Source organism: Nerophis ophidion, linkage group LG17 (assembly GCF_033978795.1).
Source record: "Nerophis ophidion isolate RoL-2023_Sa linkage group LG17, RoL_Noph_v1.0, whole genome shotgun sequence".
NCBI classification, from domain to species: Eukaryota; Metazoa; Chordata; class Actinopteri; order Syngnathiformes; family Syngnathidae; genus Nerophis; species Nerophis ophidion.
In genome coordinates this window covers 45766862-45788286 of record NC_084627.1, presented here as the reverse complement: position 1 = coordinate 45788286, position 21425 = coordinate 45766862, and the positions used below count along the sequence as shown (strand labels likewise).

The window sequence follows — 21425 nt, the reverse complement described above, 5'->3', positions numbered from 1 at the left end:
GGGAAATGATGAAAACGTAAAGTTAAAAAGAAATTCTTGCATTAACTGAAATGTTTAGACATCAATAGGTAATTGCTGTGTGAATAGGAGAGAATCGGTTACTGTATTTTCCAGACCATAAAACGCACCGGATTATAAAGTGCACTGCCAACGAATGGTCTATTTTTTATCTTTTTTCATATATTAGGCGCACCGGATTATAGGGTGCATTAAAGGAGTCATATTATTATGATTTTCTTCTAAATATAAAACACTTCTTTGTGGTCTACATAACATGTAATGGTGGTACTTTGGTCAAAATGTTGCATAAATAATGTTTAACAGATAATCTCAATTCATGACAGACGCTTCAGGAGGCGCCGTTTTGTGGGCGGTCTTATTTACGTGGCTCACCTTTGGCAGCGTCTCCCCGTCATCTTTGTTGTAGCGGTGTAGCGTGCAAGGACGGGAGTGGAAGAAGTGTCAAAAGAAGGCGCTAACTGTTTCATAGACATTTCGATCAATTACGGAGCAACATCTCATCTGGAAAAAACTCCAGAAATGTGTCCAATGAAAAACCGTCCGATCGGAACTCTTTAATAATCAAAGTTCCTTTTGTGAATTAGGTAACCTCCCCATCCCGGTTTGTTTTAGTGCTTTCAGGGCGAGTTTACTGACAGATATAAGTAAGAACTTTACAAAACTTTATATTAGAAATGGCAACAGCGGAGCATGAATGTCCCATAACAAGAAGATAGAGAAGAGGAAGAAGCTTATCGACTTAGGGGCCGGCACGGACGACAAAGGCGGAAGCGCGCAATTTTTCAGGATTCATGCAGATCCAAATACATCTCAGCAGGTATCAGAAGGTAAGAAAAGTTGCTTTTGCATAATATTGGGAAGCAAAAGGCCAGATAATGTCTTACCTTATAGACACCATAATACTCGCATGTTGAAGCACGGTACAATCCATCAAGCGGTGTGGCTTCATAGCTTACCAAAGTCGTACTAAAACATTTTGACAGATTTTTCAGCACCATGTGTAACGTTCTATATTTTCTATGAAACATATAAAATGATGGAGTTGTTTACTTGTTACTACTGGTCACACTTATTACACCATTTAGCAAATAAAATAGCTTTGAGGTTGGTAAGCTAAACCAGAGTTATTACGTACATTTGGCGCACCGGGTTATAAAGGCGCACTGTCGAGTTTTGAGAAAAAAAAAAGTATTTTAAGTGCATCTTATAGTACGGAAAACACGCTACATGATTGTGCTGTTTTACAAGAAAGTACAACTTTTCACACTATACCTCTTGTGTTGTGGAGTTAGGACATCTTAATGCGGAGGTACATGGGCAGGGTTACTCACGTTTGGAGTGCTTGTCACATAGCGCAGAGATCCTCATGTCACACAGACGAATAGTTCCTTTGCTGCTGCTGTAGACAAAGGTGTTACACTGATGCGGATGGAACTCAGCTGCAGTGATCACTTCTGTTAGCTCCTCCATGTTGGCGGGTTTAATGTCAACAATGTCTAATAGCGTTGCATTAAGAGGAATAATTTCAACAGATCCACTTGGCAAATGCACAAAGATAGTGTGTATCAGTGGGTACCAACTTTTTGAAGTTCAAGATCCCTACGGTTGGCCATAGATCTACAGACATTTTTTATCCAAACATTGTTTATGCATATTGGCATCCAACCTCTCCCTTATGCCTGGATCAATACCAAATTTTGACAGTCCGTCCATTTGAAAGTGCAGTTGTTAATGATAATTGATCATTTTCATTTATTGTAGTAATACTAGCCGTCGGGAGTTTTAAAGCAGTTATCATTACTACCGTTTATTTGTAGTACAGACCGCCCGCAGCCACAGAAACAAATGCACAAATTTAATTATTTCCAGAAATAATTTTGTATTACATTGTTTCTTTTGTTTGTATTGGAGTCCCTTTTGCAAAAAGAGTATCCCTGGAAGCATAGGGCCTATGGATATAGTCCCACAAAATACAGGGAATAATAATTTTTCTTTTACAAAATATAAAATGAAAATCAAACCATTTTTTATATTGGGTTATAGCTTTTCAACAGCAAAAAGAAAAACCCTTTGTTTTTAATTTTTTTAAATATTTTAAAACAAAGTTGAAAAAAATAATTTTTCTGTTTTTCAATTCTCATTTAGGAAAAGAAAATTAAAATATTTTAACATATGCGGTTTGTGTACCTTCTGTTCATTCAATTTAGAATTATCAAATGCAACTAAAAAAAAAACCAATTTTTATTTCTGAAACAAAAGTTGGACACTTATTTAATGAGATTTTTTATAAACGACAATAGGACTCCTGCTGAACAAAGGTGTTACAGTTATGCTAAAAACATGCTAAACGCAAAGGAAAAGCTAAAATACTGCTTACGGTTCAATTTGTCACCACAGAGTTAAACATGCATTTTTGCATGTTGGATAAACATTCATTAGATTTTTGTGTTTATCTGGAAAGATAAACATCCATACAGCACAAAATTTAATTTCATGGCAATATTTTCATGAAAAGCAACCCTTTTTTGTTTGTTTTAAAATCTGCCATATATAATAAAAATCGAAAAACGGCCCTAATTTTCTTTTTGATTTGCGTTTCAGAATTGGAAGTAGAATAAACGCAAGATACACGGACCAAATTCAACCTCTTCCGATGAAGCACAAAAGCGTGCAGCTACTGAAAGCAATAAAAAGTGTGACTCCTCTTGAAGCATGCACATAGAAATTTATTGACGCTGGAAAACTTACCCACTTCATTTTCATTTTTCGCCGGTTAATTGACTTATCTAATATCGGCCCAGGCCTACCCTCGTATGTGAATAAACATAACGTCCTTAATCACAGAAAAATCTTGTTGGCGTCATCACATTCTAAACACATCCACAGCAAATGTCAAGTTTCACCAGTCACGCAACAATGGGCAGAAAAGGATACTGAAGCTGCGGTCGGTGATTTCAAGGTGCCAGAGGTTAATGCGGAGGTCGTCTGCGGACAAGTAGGTCTCATTGTCGCTGTTGACTGAGATGGAGTTGATGTGGTAGGTGTGAGCGTTGGCAAACACCCTGCGTGGGCTGGCTTCCACCATGAGGTCCATTGGTATCAAAACTGGCACCTTAATCGTATGAAGAGTCAGGTACTTTAAATGATGTCATGCAAATCTGTCTGAAACTGTTTTCTTTGTTTGAATCAAAGCATGTCTTCCCTCAAGGGAGGAATTTATTGAGCGGAGCAAAAAATGGGTGGAAATGGCAGGTTTGACATTATACTATGAATAAACACAGAAGATGGCTGTGGGCATTCCTGCTAGGCTGCCAAACAAATGTTTTTGGAAGTTCCGGCAAAAACACTGCAGCTCCGTAATACCTTATCTAACTTGCTGCCATTGACTATACATTTTAATGGGAATTTCATCTGACTTGACAGATCAGGTGTAGAGGTAGATTGTTCTGTTCGAATCATTGTTGTGCAGTTGAGTGATCGCATCCTCGTGCTGTCAGGGTGTGTATGGTTCATGGACTGACCCGCAGTGAGGTGATGGAGTTAGGATCCTTGTAGCGTCCATCGTTCTCTTTAAGATTATACCCCTCTGGTCTCCTGTCTCGCTCACTGATTTTCCACAGTTTAATAGTTTTATCTGTAAAAGACAAAGGATAAACACTTATGTGAATCTTAGCAAAAACTTAATTATATCCACTGAATTGGGCCCCAATTACTAGTATAATTGGTTAATTGTAGAGATTGACCAATGATGTTTGGCATTTTGACATACAGTGAAACCTCTTTTCATGAACACCCCCTTTGACGTACTTTTCGGTTTACAAACACACCAAATAGGATTCTGTGTGCAGACCATGTCTCAGTGTACTTACATTTCATTCACTTTGATAGATAGATAGATAGATAGATAGATAGATAGATAGATAGATAGATAGATAGATAGATAGATAGATAGATAGATAGACAAATAGATAGTAGTTTATTGATTCCTTCAAGAGAGTTCCTTCAGGAAAATTTAAATTCCAGCAGCAGTGTACAGAGTTGAGATCAATTTAAAAAAAAAAGTAAAAAGTAAATAATGGGGGTTTAGATGGAAACAAAATAGAGAAATATTACAATAAGAATACAAATTAAAAAGCAATATAACAGTAAAATAAGAATATAACAAGAGAAAGTAGGCAGTAGTGACCATGTTACGATGACGTATTGCACTGTTACCCCCCGCCCCCCACCCCAGAGAGGAGTTGTACAGTCTAATGGCGTGTGGGACAAAGGAGTTTTTGAGTCTGTTAGTCCTGCACCTGGGATGAAGCAGTCTAGCACTGAACAGGCTCCTCTGGCTACTGATAACGCTATGCAGAGGGTGACTGGCATCATCCAGGATGCTCACTAGTTTGTCAACAGTCCTTTTCTCTGCCACCGTCACCAGTGAGTCCAGTTTCATTCCCATTGTAGAAGCGGCCCGCCTGATCAGTTTCTCAAGTCTGGAGCTGTCCTTCTTAGTTGTACTGCCCCCCCAGCACACTACCATGTAGAACAGAACACTGGCAACCACAGACTGGTAGTACATCCACAGGAGTTTTCTACGTTTGTGCCGCTGGAAGCCCAAAAGGGCTGCCATTTTGATGACATCACTTCTTGCAACCGTGGGCACGGTATTTTGGAGAACCTGGGCCCACTATGTCACATACTTTTTACATTCTGTACACACAGGTGCAGCCATTTTGAAGAGTTTCGAGGCTGGCGCCACTTCGGACGTGTCGTATGTTGCGTTGGTCAAAGCTGTGAGAGCCTGTCTGAGAGATCACTTTACTTGTGTTCCGACTAACAGTTTTGCTGTACCGCTTATGTTGCGAGACACTGAGCGAGCATTTTAGCTCTGTAGTTAACCTTTTTAAAAGGACCTTATCAGCGAAGGGGGATATTTTCCGCGGCAAGTCTTTAATTGTGATGAAACCAAAAAAAAATGCTACAGCGGACCTTTAGTACAGTGAAGGAGAAGGCACTACCTAGGCACAAGCAGATGAAGGATTGTTTCACACTGCTAGATTTTATTAATGTTCGCGACAACTACATGGAAGTCATTGCTTGTTTAAAACACATACTTCCAGACACAAGGTTAAAATGATTTTCCATTATTCTGTTTTTTGGTTTTCGAGCGCACCAACCAGACTTGTGTGTTTGGGTGGGTGTTCAGTGTTGACATTCAAGCTTTCTATAATGTTGCTGTCTGGATAAATAAGACTGTTGAGCTATTACCCTCTTGGTATTTTGGTTTGATATGTACACAATATATATGGGGCGGCATGGCGTAGTGGGTAGAGCGGCCGTGCCAGAAACCTGAGGGTTGCAGGTTCGCTCCCCGCCTATTGACATTTAAGTCGCTGCCGTTGTGTCCTTGGGCAGGACACTTCACCCTTGCCCCCAGTGCCACTCAAACTGGTGAATGAATAATAGGTGGTGGTCGGAGGGGCCGTAGGCGCAAACTGGCAGCCACGCTTCCGTCAGTCTACCCCAGGGCAGCTGTGGCTACAGATGTAGCTTACCACCACCAGGTGTGAGCGTTTTGAGTATCTAATAATAGAAGCGCGATATGAATCTAAATCATTATTATTATTATAATATATACACACAATATGGTGACTTCAAAGTGTTCTTTGTTTTTTTTTACTAAAATAGGGACTTTCGTCGAGGCAAGAGCCAATTATGTTTACGTTGATTTTTATGGGGAACTCTGCTTTATTATACGAACGTCTTTGTTTGGCAAACCATGTTGAAGAACAAATTAAGTTTGCAGATCGAGGCTCCACTGAGTATCAATATATTTATAAGCCACCAGATCACCTCGACTTGGGTCATTTGAAAAGCAGCTCGCGTGCTGAAAAAGTGTGGCCAACCCTGACCGACATTATGTATTATTCTGACTGACTTTTTTTCTAACACGGTTAGTGAATGAAGTGTATTTGTTGTAATTATTTTCTCCATGTTTCTGCACAGTAACTCAGATAAGGTAACACTAGCGAGCAGTAGAGAATAGGAAGTGAATGTCGGCTCCAAATATCTGTTATCAGCCTCATTCACAACTAATAATTGGAAACGGCCCTGATAAAAACATAGCCTTCGATCTCTAGTAAACTGTAAGTCATTCTAAAGCTTGGTTGCATATAGTCACATTTATATTTGCCATTATATGGTACAAAATAAATGAAACCTGTATTATTTGAGACTGTTTCATTAACATTGTCTCTCCGGACACCAATGGGCTACTTGCATATCTATCACTAACATTGTCAATTAGCCAAATATGCAGGGAAGCAGTTACACAATCACTGTCTTGCATAATAAATAATGTATGTGTTAAAGATGCAATATGATAATATAACACATTATATAATGTACAGTATTAAATACAACAGTTTCCCGTTTTGTTGTTGTTTGTCAACATTAAGCAAATTTTAAGGTAACCACTCTGCCTCAAAGAGCAACATTATTAGCAAGTGCACCCTGAGTTGTTGTTTCAGAGACAAGTTCTTACCATTGGTTGACAACAGGAACTGAGCAGCGTTCTTTTGAGGGAGCCAGCGAATCTTATTGATTTTCTCTTCTATCTCCAAACTCTTCAAGTAGTCAAACTCAGGCTCATGACTCTGGAAAGTGCTATAAACGTTGTACTCGCTCCGGAACTGAGGCAGACTCTTATTCTGTTTATAAACAACAGGACAATGACATTTAGATGTGATGACAGAACTCTGATCAATCAATCAATCAATGTTTACTTATATGGCCCTAAATCACTAGTGTCTCAAAGGGCTGCACAAACCACTACGACATCCTTTGTATGATGATACAATGTTAAAGTATTTAGAGACAAACAAAAACAAAACCCAAAACAAGTGAAGTTGGCAAATTGTGTTAACCGTAAATAAAAACAGAATACTATGATTTTCAGATCTCTTTTAAACCTCTATTCAATTGAATAGACAGCAAAGGCAAGATATTTAATGTTCGAACTGAGAAACTTAATTTTTTGCAAATATTAGCACATTTGTAATTTGATGCCAGCAATGTTTTAAAAAAAAGTTGGCACAATTGGCCAAAAAGACAGAGGAAGTTGAGGAATGCTCATCAAACACTTATGTGGAACATTCCACAGGTGAACAGGCTAATTGGGAACAGGTGGGGGCCATGATTGGGTATAAAAGCAGCTTCAATGAAATGCTCAGTCATTACCAAGCAAGGATGGGGCGAGGGTCACCACTTTGTTAACAAATGCGTGAGCAAATTATCCAACAGTTTAAGAACAACATTTCTCAACAAGATATTGCAAGCAATTTAGGAATTTCACCAACTACAGTCCGCAAAATCATCGAAAAAGTTCAGAGAATCTGGAGAAATCACTGCACGTAAGCAGCATGCCCGTGACCTTCAATCCCTCAGGCGATACTGCATCAACAAGCGACATCAGTGTGTAAAGGATATCACCACATTGGCTCTAAAACACTTCAGAAAACCACTGTCAGGAACTACAGTTGGTCGATACATCTGTAAGTGCAAGTTAGAACTCTATTATGCAAAGCCAAAGACATTTATTGACAACACCCAGAAACGCTGCAGGCTTCGCAGGGCCCGAGCTCATTTTGATTGAAACTTTTATTAGTAGATTGCACAGTTCAGTACATATTCCGTACAATTGACCACTAAATGGTAACACCCGAATATGTTTTTCAACTTGTTTAAGTAGGGGTCCACGTTATTCATCTAAGATGGACTGATGCAAAGTGGAAAATTGTTCAGTGGTCTGACAAGTCCTCATTCCAAATTGTTTTTGGAAAGTGTGGACGTTGTGTCCTCCAGAACAAAGAGGAAAAGAACCATCCAGACTGTTATAGGCGCAAAGCTTAAAATCCAGCATCTGTGGTGGTATGGGGGTGTATAAGTGCCCAATAATTTTTTGCCAAAAAAAGGGTTTTTCAGTTCGAACATTAAATATCTTGTTTTTGCAGTCTATTCAATTGAATATAAGTTAAAAAGGATTTGCAAATTATTGTATTGTTTTTATTTACGTTTTTAGCAACGTGCCAACATCAATGGTTTTGGGTTTTGTTTACGCGACATTGTTGTGAAATATTTAAAAAAAAATGTATTTGGGTAACACCTCTATTTCCTGTTGGAAAATGACGACACGCCCGCCCTTGTCACCAGTAGCCAGCAGCTCGCCTGTGTGGTTAAACTCCACCGTAGAGATGATATCCGCTGAAAAAAAGAAGAAAAGGACACATAATCAATCTCTCCTATTGTACAGTAATCTAACATTCGCTGGGCCTTTGAATACATTGCAAGTACCCTCAGCGGTGAACTCTAGCCCACATTGTCCACAGCACAGATGGACTACAAAGAGAAACGCAAGCACTTTCTTCTGAGCAAACATCATTATGCACTGCTAGATGGATGTAGAGCAGACTGAATGAGAGTAACCCAGTTTTCATGCACATAGTTATTTCACCCATTCCTGACCAATGAAGCATAAAGGCTGCACTACAGAGGATTATAAAAAGACATTTAAGTAGATGCAGATTGCCTGAGGTGTCAGGCATGATGCACCGCTTTAGAGTTAAGAATAAATAACACACACGTAGGGCAGGGAATAAGGGACGATTTTGTTGTGGGACGATTTGTTGTAACCATAATACCCCCACAAAAAAGAATATAATTGCTATAAATGTACCATATTTTTTGGATTAAAGGGCGCACTTAAAATCCTTTTAATTCCTCAAAACTTCACAGTGCGCCTTATAACCCGGAGCGACTAATGTATGGAATGACTTTGGTTGTGCTTACCGACCTCAAGGCTATTTTATTTGGTACACGAAAAAATGATAAGTGTGACCAGTAGATGGCAGTCACACAAAAGATACGTGTAGACTGCAATATGATGGCAGTCACACATAAGAGATACTGTAGACTGCAATATGACTCAAGTAAACACCAAAATGTTATATGCTTCATTGAATATATAGAACATTACACACGGCGCCCAAAAATCTGTCAAAATGTTTTCGTACGACTTTGGTAAGCAATGAAGCCGCACCGCTTGATGGATTGTACTGTGCTTCAACATAGGAGTATCATTGTGTCGTGTATATAAGCTAAGACATATTATCTGGCGTTTTGTTTTGCAATATTATGCAAAAGGAACTTTTCTTACCTTCTGGTACCTGCTGATCTGTATTTGGGATCTGCATAAGTCCTGAAAATTTGAGGGATTCCGCCTTTGTAGTGTGTGGTGACGCCGTAGTCAATAAGTGTCTTCTTTTTCTCTATCTCCTTGTTATGGGACAGTCATCCTCCACTGTTGCCATTTCGAATATAAAGTAGTGTAAAGTTCTTATATCTGTCAGTAATCTCGCCATGAAAGCGCTAATACATACCAGTGTAATGAGTTTACATTATTCACCCATGGAACTATAGTAATAGAGTTCCGGTCAGACGGTTTTTCACGGGGCACATTTCCAGCGTTGCTGTTGCACTAGTGAGCCACGGATGAGGAGATGCTGCTCCGTTATTGATTGAAGTAAAGTCTGAATGTCAAAACAGTTAGCTCTATCTTTTGACACTTCTTCCACTCCCGTCCTTGCACGCTACACCGCTACAACAAAGATGACGGGGAGAAGACGCTGTCGAAGGTGAGCCACGTAAATAAAACCGCCCACAAAACAGCGCATCTGGAAACGACTATCAGAAGGCGACTTGAAGATGGTGTAAAACATCATCTATGCAACATTTTGACCAAAGACCTACCATTACATGTTATGTAGACCACAAGAAAGTATCTGACATTTACAAAAATAATAATAATAAGAATAATAATAATAAGACTCTTTTAATGTGCCCTGTAATCCGGTGCGCTTAATATATGAAAAAGCTCTAAAATAAATAATTGATCGGCAGTGCGTCTTAAAATCTGGTGCGCCCTATGGTCTGGAAAATACTGTAAATAAGACGTGCCCACAAAACAGCGCATTGTGAAATGAGAAAGCAGCTTCAAAATGGTCTGTGAAACATAATCTATGTAACATTTTGACCCAAGAACCACCATGTAGACCGCAAGGAAGTGTTTTAATGTAAAAAAAAAAAGAAAAAAGTACCCCTTTGATGCTGGTGATAAAAAAAAAACAATACTATTGTGTTTATTATATCACAAAAATAAATTACCTAATAAAGTGCATTTGTATTTCTAATCATGCTTGTTTTGCTTTTAATGTTCTTTGCTTACTTTGTCTCCACGGCGTCCACAAAAATGTCATGCACATGCCTTACAAACTAAAGGATGTCATTTACCCGTACGCTTACCATATTTTGAGTTGTTGGGTATATTGTTGCAGTGCAAAATTAGGCTTACAGCTTGCCTGTGTTGCTTTGAATGTCCATGTTAGGTCCACGGCCTGACTTTTTGATAACAGTGTCTGTGCAGGGTTTAATAGGCTTTGATGGGGCGGTATCGCTCGGTTGGTAGAGTGGCCGTGCCAGCAACCTGAGGGTTGCAGGTTAGATTCCCGCTTCCGCCATCCTAGTCACTGCTGTTTTGTCCTTGGGCAAGACACTTTACCCACCTGCTCCCAGTGCCACCCACACTGGTTTAAATGTAACTTAGATATTGGGTTTCACTATGTAAAAGTGCTCTGACTCACTAGAGAAAAGTGCTATATAAATATAATTCACTTCACTTCACCAATAATCAATTTAAGACTTTAAGTTTAATTTAAGACCAATTTCACATCCATACCAGCAATCAAAGTACAAACACATGACCAAAAACACGAGTTTAAGAATTACATGTTGTAAAATGAAATAATTCAAGTTTCAAGTTTCCTTGCAGAAGGTTGATTCATTGTTCATTCAATGTATTTCCCCTGGAGGCAAAGTGCTTTAGAACAGTTGCATAGCACCTTAAGGGTACTACCGACACGTTCACCCAGGGGGGGGCGGATGCGCTGACATACACGACCCCAGGTGGCATAGGAGAAGCCTCGCACAGCTCTGACTGCACAGCATTGTTCTCGTTCATCCACGCTTACAAAAGCAAATGGCTCACCTTTTCGTCCGGCAGACTTCCTCTCTCTCACTTGAAATGACTGGTGTGGAAAATTGGTTCGCAATGGGGACAAACGGTTGGCTACATAATAAAAATTCGGACACAAAATGACAGTACTGTATTTTTAAGACTTTCCTAAATTGTATAGATTTTAAAAGAGTTTGATTATTCTCAGGCCTTAAATTTAAATGATTGGATTTTAGATGTTTTCAGAGACTGAATAAATGTTATAATCAGTGTGTAATCTGTTAACAAACTAATTAAGGGTTAAAATCGCTCCCCTTTGCGCCCCACTAGAGATAAATTTGGTGCCATCGGTTCACCCCAATAAATACATTAAAAGAGGACTGTCTGTCTGTGAATGTAGTTTGTTGTTCCAACTTATAGGCAGATAGCATCGTAACTCAGTTTTTTATAAGGGAACAGCACTTTTTTGGAATTTTGTCAATCGTTGATAATCATAAGCGACAAGAAGACAAACGTTCCCCCCCCGGCTTTCCAATGTAAAAATCTGCTCGTTTTTGGTGGCTAGCAATGCAGCTAATGGGAGACATCTATTCTGCCTCTAAATCCCTTTAAAATGCATTCAACCACTGCCAACAATATCTCATTTTTGTTCCATAACCTGTATTATAACCAAGCTGTAGTGACATTTTTATTGTAAGAGCGAAAACTGAAGACCTCTTTTTTTCCAGCATAATAACCCAACGTCACACTCTTCCTTCATACTCGCTTCTAGAAGCTGCCTTTCATACTCCATAAATATATAATTATTATCAAAAAGATAATAAATAATATCCATAAATATATCATAAATTATCGAAAAGATAAGGTAATGATTTCTTATTTTCATCATGTTTGTTGTTTGTTACTAAATCTGCCATGATTAAAACAGTCGCATGTTTGGATCTGGGAGAAGTTGTTCCCAGAAGTCATACTTGCGCTGCCATGCAAACGGAAATACATTTCTACCGCTTGCCCCTCTTGGGGTCGCTGGAGCTTATCCCAGCTGCACTCAGGCATATATGTGCTGAAGAATGAGTTCCGGCAATGATTGAAATGACCAAAATACGGTAAATATTTTACATATTGTTATGAAGGTGTCTGTTACTACATAATATATATACTTGCAGTGTGTATACAAAACGTTGGAGGGTTTAGAAGATTTTTCAGAGGGCTTTGAAGGCTATAACGGTTAGCCACATCTTCCAAGCGTTTGTCATGTTTAATATAAATTAATAAAAACATGTGTTCTTGTCGCTCAAAATGATTGTGAACGATATGCAAAATTTCCCCAAAAAGTGCAGTTCCCCTTTAAAAGGGGTCCTATGATTTTTTTTTCTACATATAAAACACTTCCTTAAAGTCTACATGACATGTAATGGTGGTTCTTTAGTCTAAAATACACAAAGATTTAGTCTAATAGACCATCTTCAACACGCTTTTTGACTTGTCTTCAGAATGCGCTGTTTTGTGGGAGGTCTTATTTAGGAGCCAAAGTTCTCCTGTCAAGCCTCCTTCAACTGCATCTCCACCACGGCAGCCATTTATAGTTTTAACACTTCTATATCAAGTTCAAGCTAGAATTATGTGCTACTTTTAAATACAAATGGCTAGATCTGAGGTTTTTTTTTAGCATGCATGTGCATGTACGAGACAGTCTGCCCGACAACAAGAGGATAGGCAAAAATAAAGCACTTTTTGACAGCAACTTTGGACTACAACTGAATAAAATTAGCGGACATGCGCAAAGCTCTATGGGTAAACCTGTACCATATATGGAGACACCCAATGACGTAACCAAGGCAAAGAAAGTCAGTAAAGTCTCATATTCCAAGCATCTCATTTCGACTAAGTGCGAAAGAAGGCTAGATGTGTTTTATAAATATCTCCGACAAGTCGCTATGGTTTGATTTCTTCACCTCATAGGCACCTGGTCTGCCAAAACAAAACAAGACTTAGCAGGAAGGATCAGTGTTGCCAACTTAGTTGCTATATTTAGCTAATAGACAGAGCCCTCTTGATTCTCTAAAAAAATAAAAAGGACTACTGTATTTCCCGGAGCATAGGGCGCACCGTATTGTAAGGCGCACTGCCGACGAGCGGGTCTAGACAGGTTTGTTTTTATACAAAAGGCGCACAGGATTATAAAGCTCATTAAAGGGGTCATATTAATGTAATTTTTTTCTAAATTGAAAACATTTCCTTGTGGTCTACAGAACATGAAATTGTGGTTCTTTGGTCAAAATGTTGCAAGGATGATGTTTTACAGATCATCTTTAAGCCGCTTTCTGACATTCGCTTCAGGATGCGCCGTTTTGTGGGCGGTTTTATTTATGTGGCTCGCCTTGTCACCTTTGTTGTAGCGGTGTAGCGTGCAAGGACGGGATTGAAAGAAGTGTCAAAAGATGGAGCTAACTGTTTTAATGATATTCAGACTTTACTTCAATCAATAACAGAGCAGCATCTCCTCATCCGTGGCTCACTAGTGCAACAAGAACGCCGGAAATGTGTCCCGTGAAAAACCGTCCGACCGGAACTCTCTAATAACTAAAGTTCCTTGGGTGAATAATGTAAACTCACCATACCGGTATGTTTTAGCACATTCATGGAGAGTTTAATGACAGATATATTAAGACTTTACACTACTTTATATTACAAATGGCAACAGCGGAGGATAAATGTCCCATAACAAGACGATAGAGAAAAAGAAGAAGCTTATCGACTATGGGGTCACCACGGACTACAAATTTTCAGGACTTATGCAGAGCCAAATACCGATCAGCAGGTACCAGAAGGTAAGAAAAGTTTCTTTTGCATATTATTGCTAAACAAAATGCCAGATATGTCTTACCTTATACACACACCATAATAATTCTCCCATGTTGAAGCACAGTACAATCCATCAAGCGATGCAGCTTCATAGCTTACCAAAGTCGTACTAAAACATAATGATGGATTTTTGAGTGCCGTGTGTAATGTTCAATGGCAAATATACAGTTTTGGTATTGTTTACTTGAGTCATATTGCAGTTTACCCGTATCTCTTATTTGTGACTGCCATCTACTGGTCACACTTATCCTTTCACCATGTACCAAATAAAATAGCTTCAAAGTCGATAAGCACAACCAAAAATTTTCCGTACATTAGGCGCACCGGATTATAAAGCGCACTGTTGAGTTTTGAGAAAATGAAAGGATTTTAAGTGCTACTTATAGTTAAAAAAAATACCGTAGCTACTTTCTTATTGGGCTATTTTAGAGATATCAATGAGCAGATAGTATTGCCATGCCACGCCCCATTTTTTGCTCAGTTTGTCCCTCCACATCACACATAAAAAATACATGCACATGCATCATGGTCAACTAAGCAAATTAGACCGTGACTAAATACGTGTACGATTTCCATTTTTGAAATTGTGGATTTAAATTTTTCTATGCACAATCTTAGTATTTCCTATCCCTGTTTTTTCCCTGATTAGTGGATGACTAAAAATGAGACGAGTGCGAGGTGACAAAAGCCTAATGGAAACAAGACAAATTGAGACACACAGAGATAGCTTTCCACCACGTCTAAATAGCGATCCCCTCTCTAATGTTCATACCTTCGGCCACATCGTCATCTATGGCTCCTTTCACCTGAGAGAAGCACCACTGCATGTCACCTCCACCTCCTACAAATGCAGAAAAAACATTAAAAATGACGCCGGCATCACAGAAAAGCAATCATCCTCTTATGTGGTAATGTTTATCAGGCGATAGAATGAATAATTTAATAACCAATCTGTCATTTATGAGTCATCAGTTATTCACATATTCTAAGACGATCTTGACTCCTCAAAAGCAGCAGAGGGGGATTATTGTCAGAAAAGGACATAATAGATCTTTGCAACATATTGGAGCAGAGTTTTTCAACCTTTTTTGAGCGAAGGCACATGTTTTCATAAAAAAAAATCCAGAGGCACACCACCAGCAGAATACATAAAAAAATTAAACTCAACAGCCGATATTGACAGTGAAAAGTCGTTCTCGCAGTTGTGGGATATAATTTCAAGCTATAACCAAGCATGCATCGCAATAGCTTTTGTCTCAAAGTAGGTGTACTGTCACGACCTGTCACATCACGCCCTGACTTATTTGGACTTTTTTGGTGTTTTCCTGTGCTTAGTGTTTTAGTTCTCTTCCTGCGCTCTTATTTTGGTGCCGTTTCCTGTTTTGTTGGTATTTTTCAGTAGAAGTTTCATGTCTTCCTTGAGTGCTGTTCCCCGCACCCGCTTTGTTTTAGCAATCAAGGCTGTTTAAGTTGTGCGGATGCAAGCCTTCCTTGTGTGGACATTGATTGTCATGTCATGTACGGATGTGGAGGGCGTCTCTGGTCCACACGGTGTAAGTCTTTGCTGTCGTCCAGCATTCCGTCTTTCTTTACTTTGTAGCCAGTTCAGTTTAAAGTTAAAGTACCGATGATTGTCACACACACATTAGATGTGGTGAAATTTGTCCTCTGCATTTGATCCATCCCCTTGATCACCCCCTGGGAAGTGAGGGGAGCAGTGGGCAGCAGCGGTGTCGCGCCCGGGAATCATTTATGGTGATTTAACCCCCAATTCCAAGCCTTGAAGCTGAATGCCAAGCAGGGAGGCAACGGGTCCCATTTTTTTATAGTCTTTGGTATGACTCGGCCGGGGTTTGAACTCCCAACCTACCGATCTCAAGGCGGACACTCTAACCACTAGGCTACTGTTCTGCATAGCCTTCCATAAGCTTCAATGCCTTTTCTTGGGGGCACTCACCTTTTTTTTTTTTTTGGTTCAAAAATTAGATACCTTTTTGCCTTCACGCTGCCTCCCGCTGTCGGATGCATATTGTGATTATGACAAACCATGTTCCCGACATCCACAGAGCAATTAGCTACCTGCTGCCAACTACAGATATGGAAGCGCATTACATGGCTAGTCTGCCGAGCTCTAGACAACACCGACAAACAACAAAGGCACACTATTTGCAGATTATAATTCATCATCCTCTTGAAACAGGGGATGAAGCAATGCATCCGTCTCATTTCCCACGCCCAAAATGAATACATACATTGCAGCATTTACGCCTCACGACTAACCAAATAGTCATTTAAGTCCAATTTCTGTAAAAAAAAAAATTTTTTAATGATCGGTGCGGCGTCTTCAGTAATGCGGACGCTGTATCGATCCGTTGTGGTGAAGGAGCTGAGCCGGAAGACAAAGCTCTCAATTTACCGGTCGATCTACGTTCCCATCCTTACCTATGGTCATTAGCTTTGGGTCATGACCGAAAGGACAAGATCACGGGTACAAGCGGCTAAAATGAGTTTCCTCCACCGGGTGGCGGGGCTCTCCCTTAGAAATAGGGTGAGAAGCTCTATCATCCGGGAGGAGCTCAAAGTAAAGCCGCTGCTCCTCTACATGGAGAGGAGCCAGATGAGGTGGTTAAGGCATCTAGTTAGGATGCCACCCGAAAACACCGCTTTAGGGAGGTGTTTCGGGCACGTCCGACCGGTAGGAGGCCTCGGGGAAGATCCAGGACACATTGGGAAAACCATCTCTCCCGGCTGGCCTGGGAACGCATCGGGATCCCCCGGGAGGAGCTGGATGAAGTGGCCAGGGAGAGGGAAGTCTGGGCTTCTCTGCTTAGGCTGCTGCCCCCGCGCCCCGACCTTGGCTAAACGGACGAAGATGGATGGATGGATATATTTTTAACCTAATAATTGGGGTAGAAATGTACTCTGATGAGGTCATGGCCTCATCCGCTGGAAACAGGGTATGAGGCAATGCAACCGTCTCATTTTCCCCGCCCAAAATGAACACATACATTGCATCATTTACACCTCACGACTAACCAAATTGTCATTTTATGTCCAATTTATGTAAAAAATATATATATTCAATAATAAATCCCAAATATGACTAAATTGGCCCCAGTGTGTGAATGCTGTCTGTCTATCTGTGTGAGATAGCGACTTGTCCAGGGAGTACCCCGCCTTCCACCCGAATGCAGCCGAGATAGGCTCCTGCGACCCCAAAAGGGACAAGCAGTAGAAAATGGATGGACTAACCAAATTGTCATTTAATGTCCAATTTATGTATAAAAATATATGTATTTGTAATAAATCCCAGATATGACTAAATCGGCCCCAGTGTGTGAATGCTGTCTGTCTATCTGTGATGAGATAGCGACTTGTCCAGGGAGTACCCCGCTTTCCGCCGAATGCAGCCGAGATAGGCTCCTGCGACCCCAAAAGGGACAAGCGGTAGAAAATGGATGGACTAACCAAATTGTCATTTAATGTCCAATTTATGTATAAAAATATATGTATTTGTAATAAATCCCAGATATGACTAAATTAGCACCAGTGTGTGAATGTGAATGCTGTCTGTCTATCTGTGTTGGCCCTGCGATGAGATGGCGACTTGTCCAGGGAGTACCGCGCCCTCCGCGTCCACGAACAACGCTGAGATCATTATCCATGCGTTTGTTACGTCTCGCCTCGATTACTGTAACATGTTATTTAAGGGTCTCCCCATGTCTAGCATTAAACGATTACAGTTGGTACAAAATGCGGCTGCTAGACTTTAAACAATGGATGTCCGCTAACTTTTTGCAACTCAATGCCAAAAAAACAGAAATGCTGATTATCGGTCCTGCTAGACACCGACCTCTATTTAATAATACAACTCTAACATTTGACAACCAAACAATTAGACAAGGCGACTCGGTAAAGAATCTGGGTATTATCTTTGACCCAACTCTCTCCTTTGAGGCACACATTAAAAGCGTTACTAAAACGGCCTTCTTTCATCTCCGTAATATCGCTAAAATTCGCTCCATTCTGTCCACTAAAGACGCTGAGATCATTATCCATGCGTTTGTTACGTCTCGCCTCGATTACTGTAACGTATTATTTTCGGGTCTCCCCATGTCTAGCATTAAAAGATTACAGTTGGTACAAAATGCGGCTGCTAGACTTTTGACAAGAACAAGAAAGTTTGATCACATTACGCCTGTACTGGCTCACCTGCACTGGCTTCCTGTGCACTTAAGATGTGACTTTAAGGTTTTACTACTTACGTATAAAATACTACACGGTCTAGCTCCAGCCTATCTTGCCGATTGTATTGTACCATATGTTCCGGCAAGAAATCTGCGTTCAAAGGACTCCGGCTTATTAGTGATTCCCAGAGCCCAAAAAAAGTCTTCGGGCTATAGAGCGTTTTCCATTTGGGCTCCAGTACTCTGGAATTCCCTCCCGGTAAAAGTTTGAGATGCTACCTCAGTAGAAGCATTAAAGTCTCATCTAAAAACTCATTTGTATACTCCAGCCTTTAAATAGACCCCCTTTTTAGACCAGTTGATCTGCCGTTTATTTTCTTTTTCTCCTCTGTCCCCCTCCTCCACAAGAGAGAGGTCCGGTGGCCATGGATGAAGTACTGGCTGTCCAGAGTCGGGACCCTGGATGGATCGCTCGCCTGTGTATCGGTTGGGGACATCTCTGCGCTGCTGATCCGTCTCCGCTTGGGATGGTTTCCTGCTGGCTCCACTTTGGACGGGACTGTCGCTACTTTATTGGATCCACTTTGGTCTGGATTCTCACGGTCATGTTAGATCCACTATGGATTGGATTTTCACAATATCATGTTAGTTCCGTTCAACATCCATTGCCTTAGGTGCCCTGGGGGGGCTTGCCCACATATGCGGTCCTCTCCAAGGTTTCTCATAGTCACCATTGTCGACGTCCCACTGGAGTGAGTTTTTCCTTGCCCGTATGTGGGCTCTACAGAGGATGTCGTTGTGGTTTGTGCAGCCCTTTGAGACACTTGTGATTTAGGGCTGTATAAATAAACATTGATTGATTGATTGATTCTGCGGGCTTCATGGTGGCAGAGGGGTTAGTGCGTCTGCCTCACAATACGAAGGTCCTGCAGTCCTGGGTTCAAATCCAGGCTCGGGATCTTTCTGTGTGGAGTTTGCATGTTCTCCCCGTGAATGCGTGGGTTCCCTCCGGGTACTCCGGCTTCCTCCCACTTCCAAAGACATGCACCTGGGGATAGGTTGATTGGCAACACTAAATTGGCCCTAGTGTGTGAATGTGAGTGTGAATGTTGTCCGTCTATCTGTGTTGGCCCTGCGATGAGGTGGCGACTTGTCCAGGGCGTACCCCGCCTTCCGCCCGATTGTAGCTGAGATAGGCGCCAGAGCCCCCCGCGACCCCGAGAGCGAATAAGCGGTAGAAATGGATGGATGGATGATTGATTCCGCCCGGATGCAGCCAAGACCCCAAACGTGACAAGCGGTAGTAAATGGATGGATGGAGGACTGAACAAGTGACGTCAACAGCTGATGAATGAACATTACATTAAATGGTATACTCAGGCGCATATATAAAAACACGCGAAATATTCCACGATGTTTATCAGCGGGCTCTGCGGTGTTTATAGCATGTGAGCAATGTCAAAGTTTGAGCTAGCGTTAGCTCGCTTCGTACAGAGTGGAACTTTAATGTTGCAAAATAACCCAACCAACAAACGAGCGCCGGTTTAAAATGATGACTTTTACACTGCGTGGACACGGACTATCGACCTGTTTCGCGGGCGGGGACTCAGCTCGCCGGTCCTGGGCGGGCTAGCGGGCTAGTTAGCATTAGCAACGCGTGATGACGCTGGAGTTTGCGGACGAGCTAACGTTAGCATTAGCATTAGCATTAGCACGGGCTAAGTTTCGCTAGCCTGCTAGCGTGGGCTAAAGTGTCCACAGAACAGTGCACGCACGGTCTTATCCACGCCGATTACCTGCCATGACGACACAGACAGCCGGGGCTCGCCGCGGCCAAAAACGCGATCCTTCCTCCCACTCCCACGCGTCGGTTTGCGGGAAGGAAGTCAACTTTTCTCCTGAGATTGGATCCCGCTGAATGTCGGTGATTGAGTCACGGCCGTGACACGGATGCTGTCGACGCTCTTCCCGCCCCACGCCTTGTTCCGCCTTAGTCGCCCCGTCGCATCCCACGCGAGACACTTGTCCAAATGTCCGATGTCCTCCACTCGTGACCGGCCACAGCCTCCTTAATGCTTCTATGACATGCGCGCGCACACGCGGGGAAGATGCTCGGGTGGGCGCGTAATCCCTGCGTGTTTTTGTGTATTGATGAATGCATGGCCCCATGTTGCTCTCTGATATTACCAGAGTTTAAATCTGTAAGTTGCTAATAAAACTAAATTGATTTGAACTGGTTAGAGCAGGGGAGTCCAAAGTGCGGCCCGGGGGCCATTTGCGGCCCGCAGGTCATTTTTTTTAAGGGCCCCATGCATACTTGCCAACACTCCCGGATATTCCGGGAGACTCCCAAGATTCAGCGCCTCTCCTGAAAACCTCCCGGGACGAATTTTCTCCCGAAAATCTCCCGAAATTCAGCTCCAATCCAATCCAATCCAATCCACTTTATTTATATAGCACATTTAAACAACAATAACGTTTCCAAAGTGCTGCACAGCCATGTTAAAAACAATTGTAAAAAAAAATAAATAAATAAATAAAATTAAATTAAAAAAAAGTATATATATATATATATATATATATATATATTATGCTCCGGCTTCACGGTGGCAGAGGGGTTAGTGCGTCTGCCTCACAATACGAAGGTCCTGCAGTCCTGGGTTCAAATCCAGGCTCGGGGTCTTTCTGTGTGGAGTTTGCATGTTCTCCCCGTGAATGCGTGGGTTCCCTCCGGGTACTCCGGCTTCCTCCCACTTCCAAAGACATGCACCTGGGGATAGGTTGATTGGCAACACTAAATTGGCCCTAGTGTGTGAATGTGAGTGTGAATGTTGTCTGTCTATCTGTGTTGGCCCTGCGATGAGGTGGCGACTTGTCCAGGGTGTACCCCGCCTTCCGCCCGATTGTAGCTGAGATAGGCGCCAGCGCCCCCCGTGACCCCTAAAAGGGAATAAGTGGTAGAAATGGATGGATGGATGGATATTATGCTCCACCAATGACTGAATAAAAACAAAAAATAAATAAATATAAAACCAATAAAAACAATATAAAAACAAATATGATTAAAAACTATTTTAAAGGGTAAAATCAATTAAAACCATGCCGACCTAAGTGACGTGTATAAAGTGCGTGTCTGCCCAATGACGTTATAACTGTAGAATGATCGAGAGCGAGTTCTTGGTTTCTTATGTGCCCACACAGCAAAAACACTCCGGAGGTATCGCGCATTCCGTAACGGACCCAAATCGGGGTCCACTTGCCCTCAGGAACTGATCCGCCACAGAAGGTGGTCGCGG

At 41.4% G+C, this 21425-nt stretch overlaps 1 protein-coding gene across 1 annotated transcript in view; it reads right to left on the bottom strand.

Moving 5' to 3' along the window:
• The window catches only part of LOC133536490 (serine/threonine-protein phosphatase 2A 55 kDa regulatory subunit B alpha isoform), a 24223-nt gene extending 3964 nt beyond the window's left edge, over window positions 1–20259 (bottom strand). The window contains exons 1-7 of the mRNA XM_061877057.1: window positions 19926–20259; window positions 14715–14783; window positions 8174–8271; window positions 6554–6719; window positions 3543–3655; window positions 2956–3133; window positions 1353–1517 (exon numbers count right to left, since the gene is read on the bottom strand). Of these exons, the coding sequence (XP_061733041.1) occupies window positions 1353–1517; window positions 2956–3133; window positions 3543–3655; window positions 6554–6719; window positions 8174–8271; window positions 14715–14783; window positions 19926–19932 (796 nt within the window). The 5' untranslated portion in view covers window positions 19933–20259. The remainder of the gene's footprint in view (window positions 1–1352; window positions 1518–2955; window positions 3134–3542; window positions 3656–6553; window positions 6720–8173; window positions 8272–14714; window positions 14784–19925) is intronic.
• Window positions 20260–21425: the final 1166 nt, after the last annotated feature.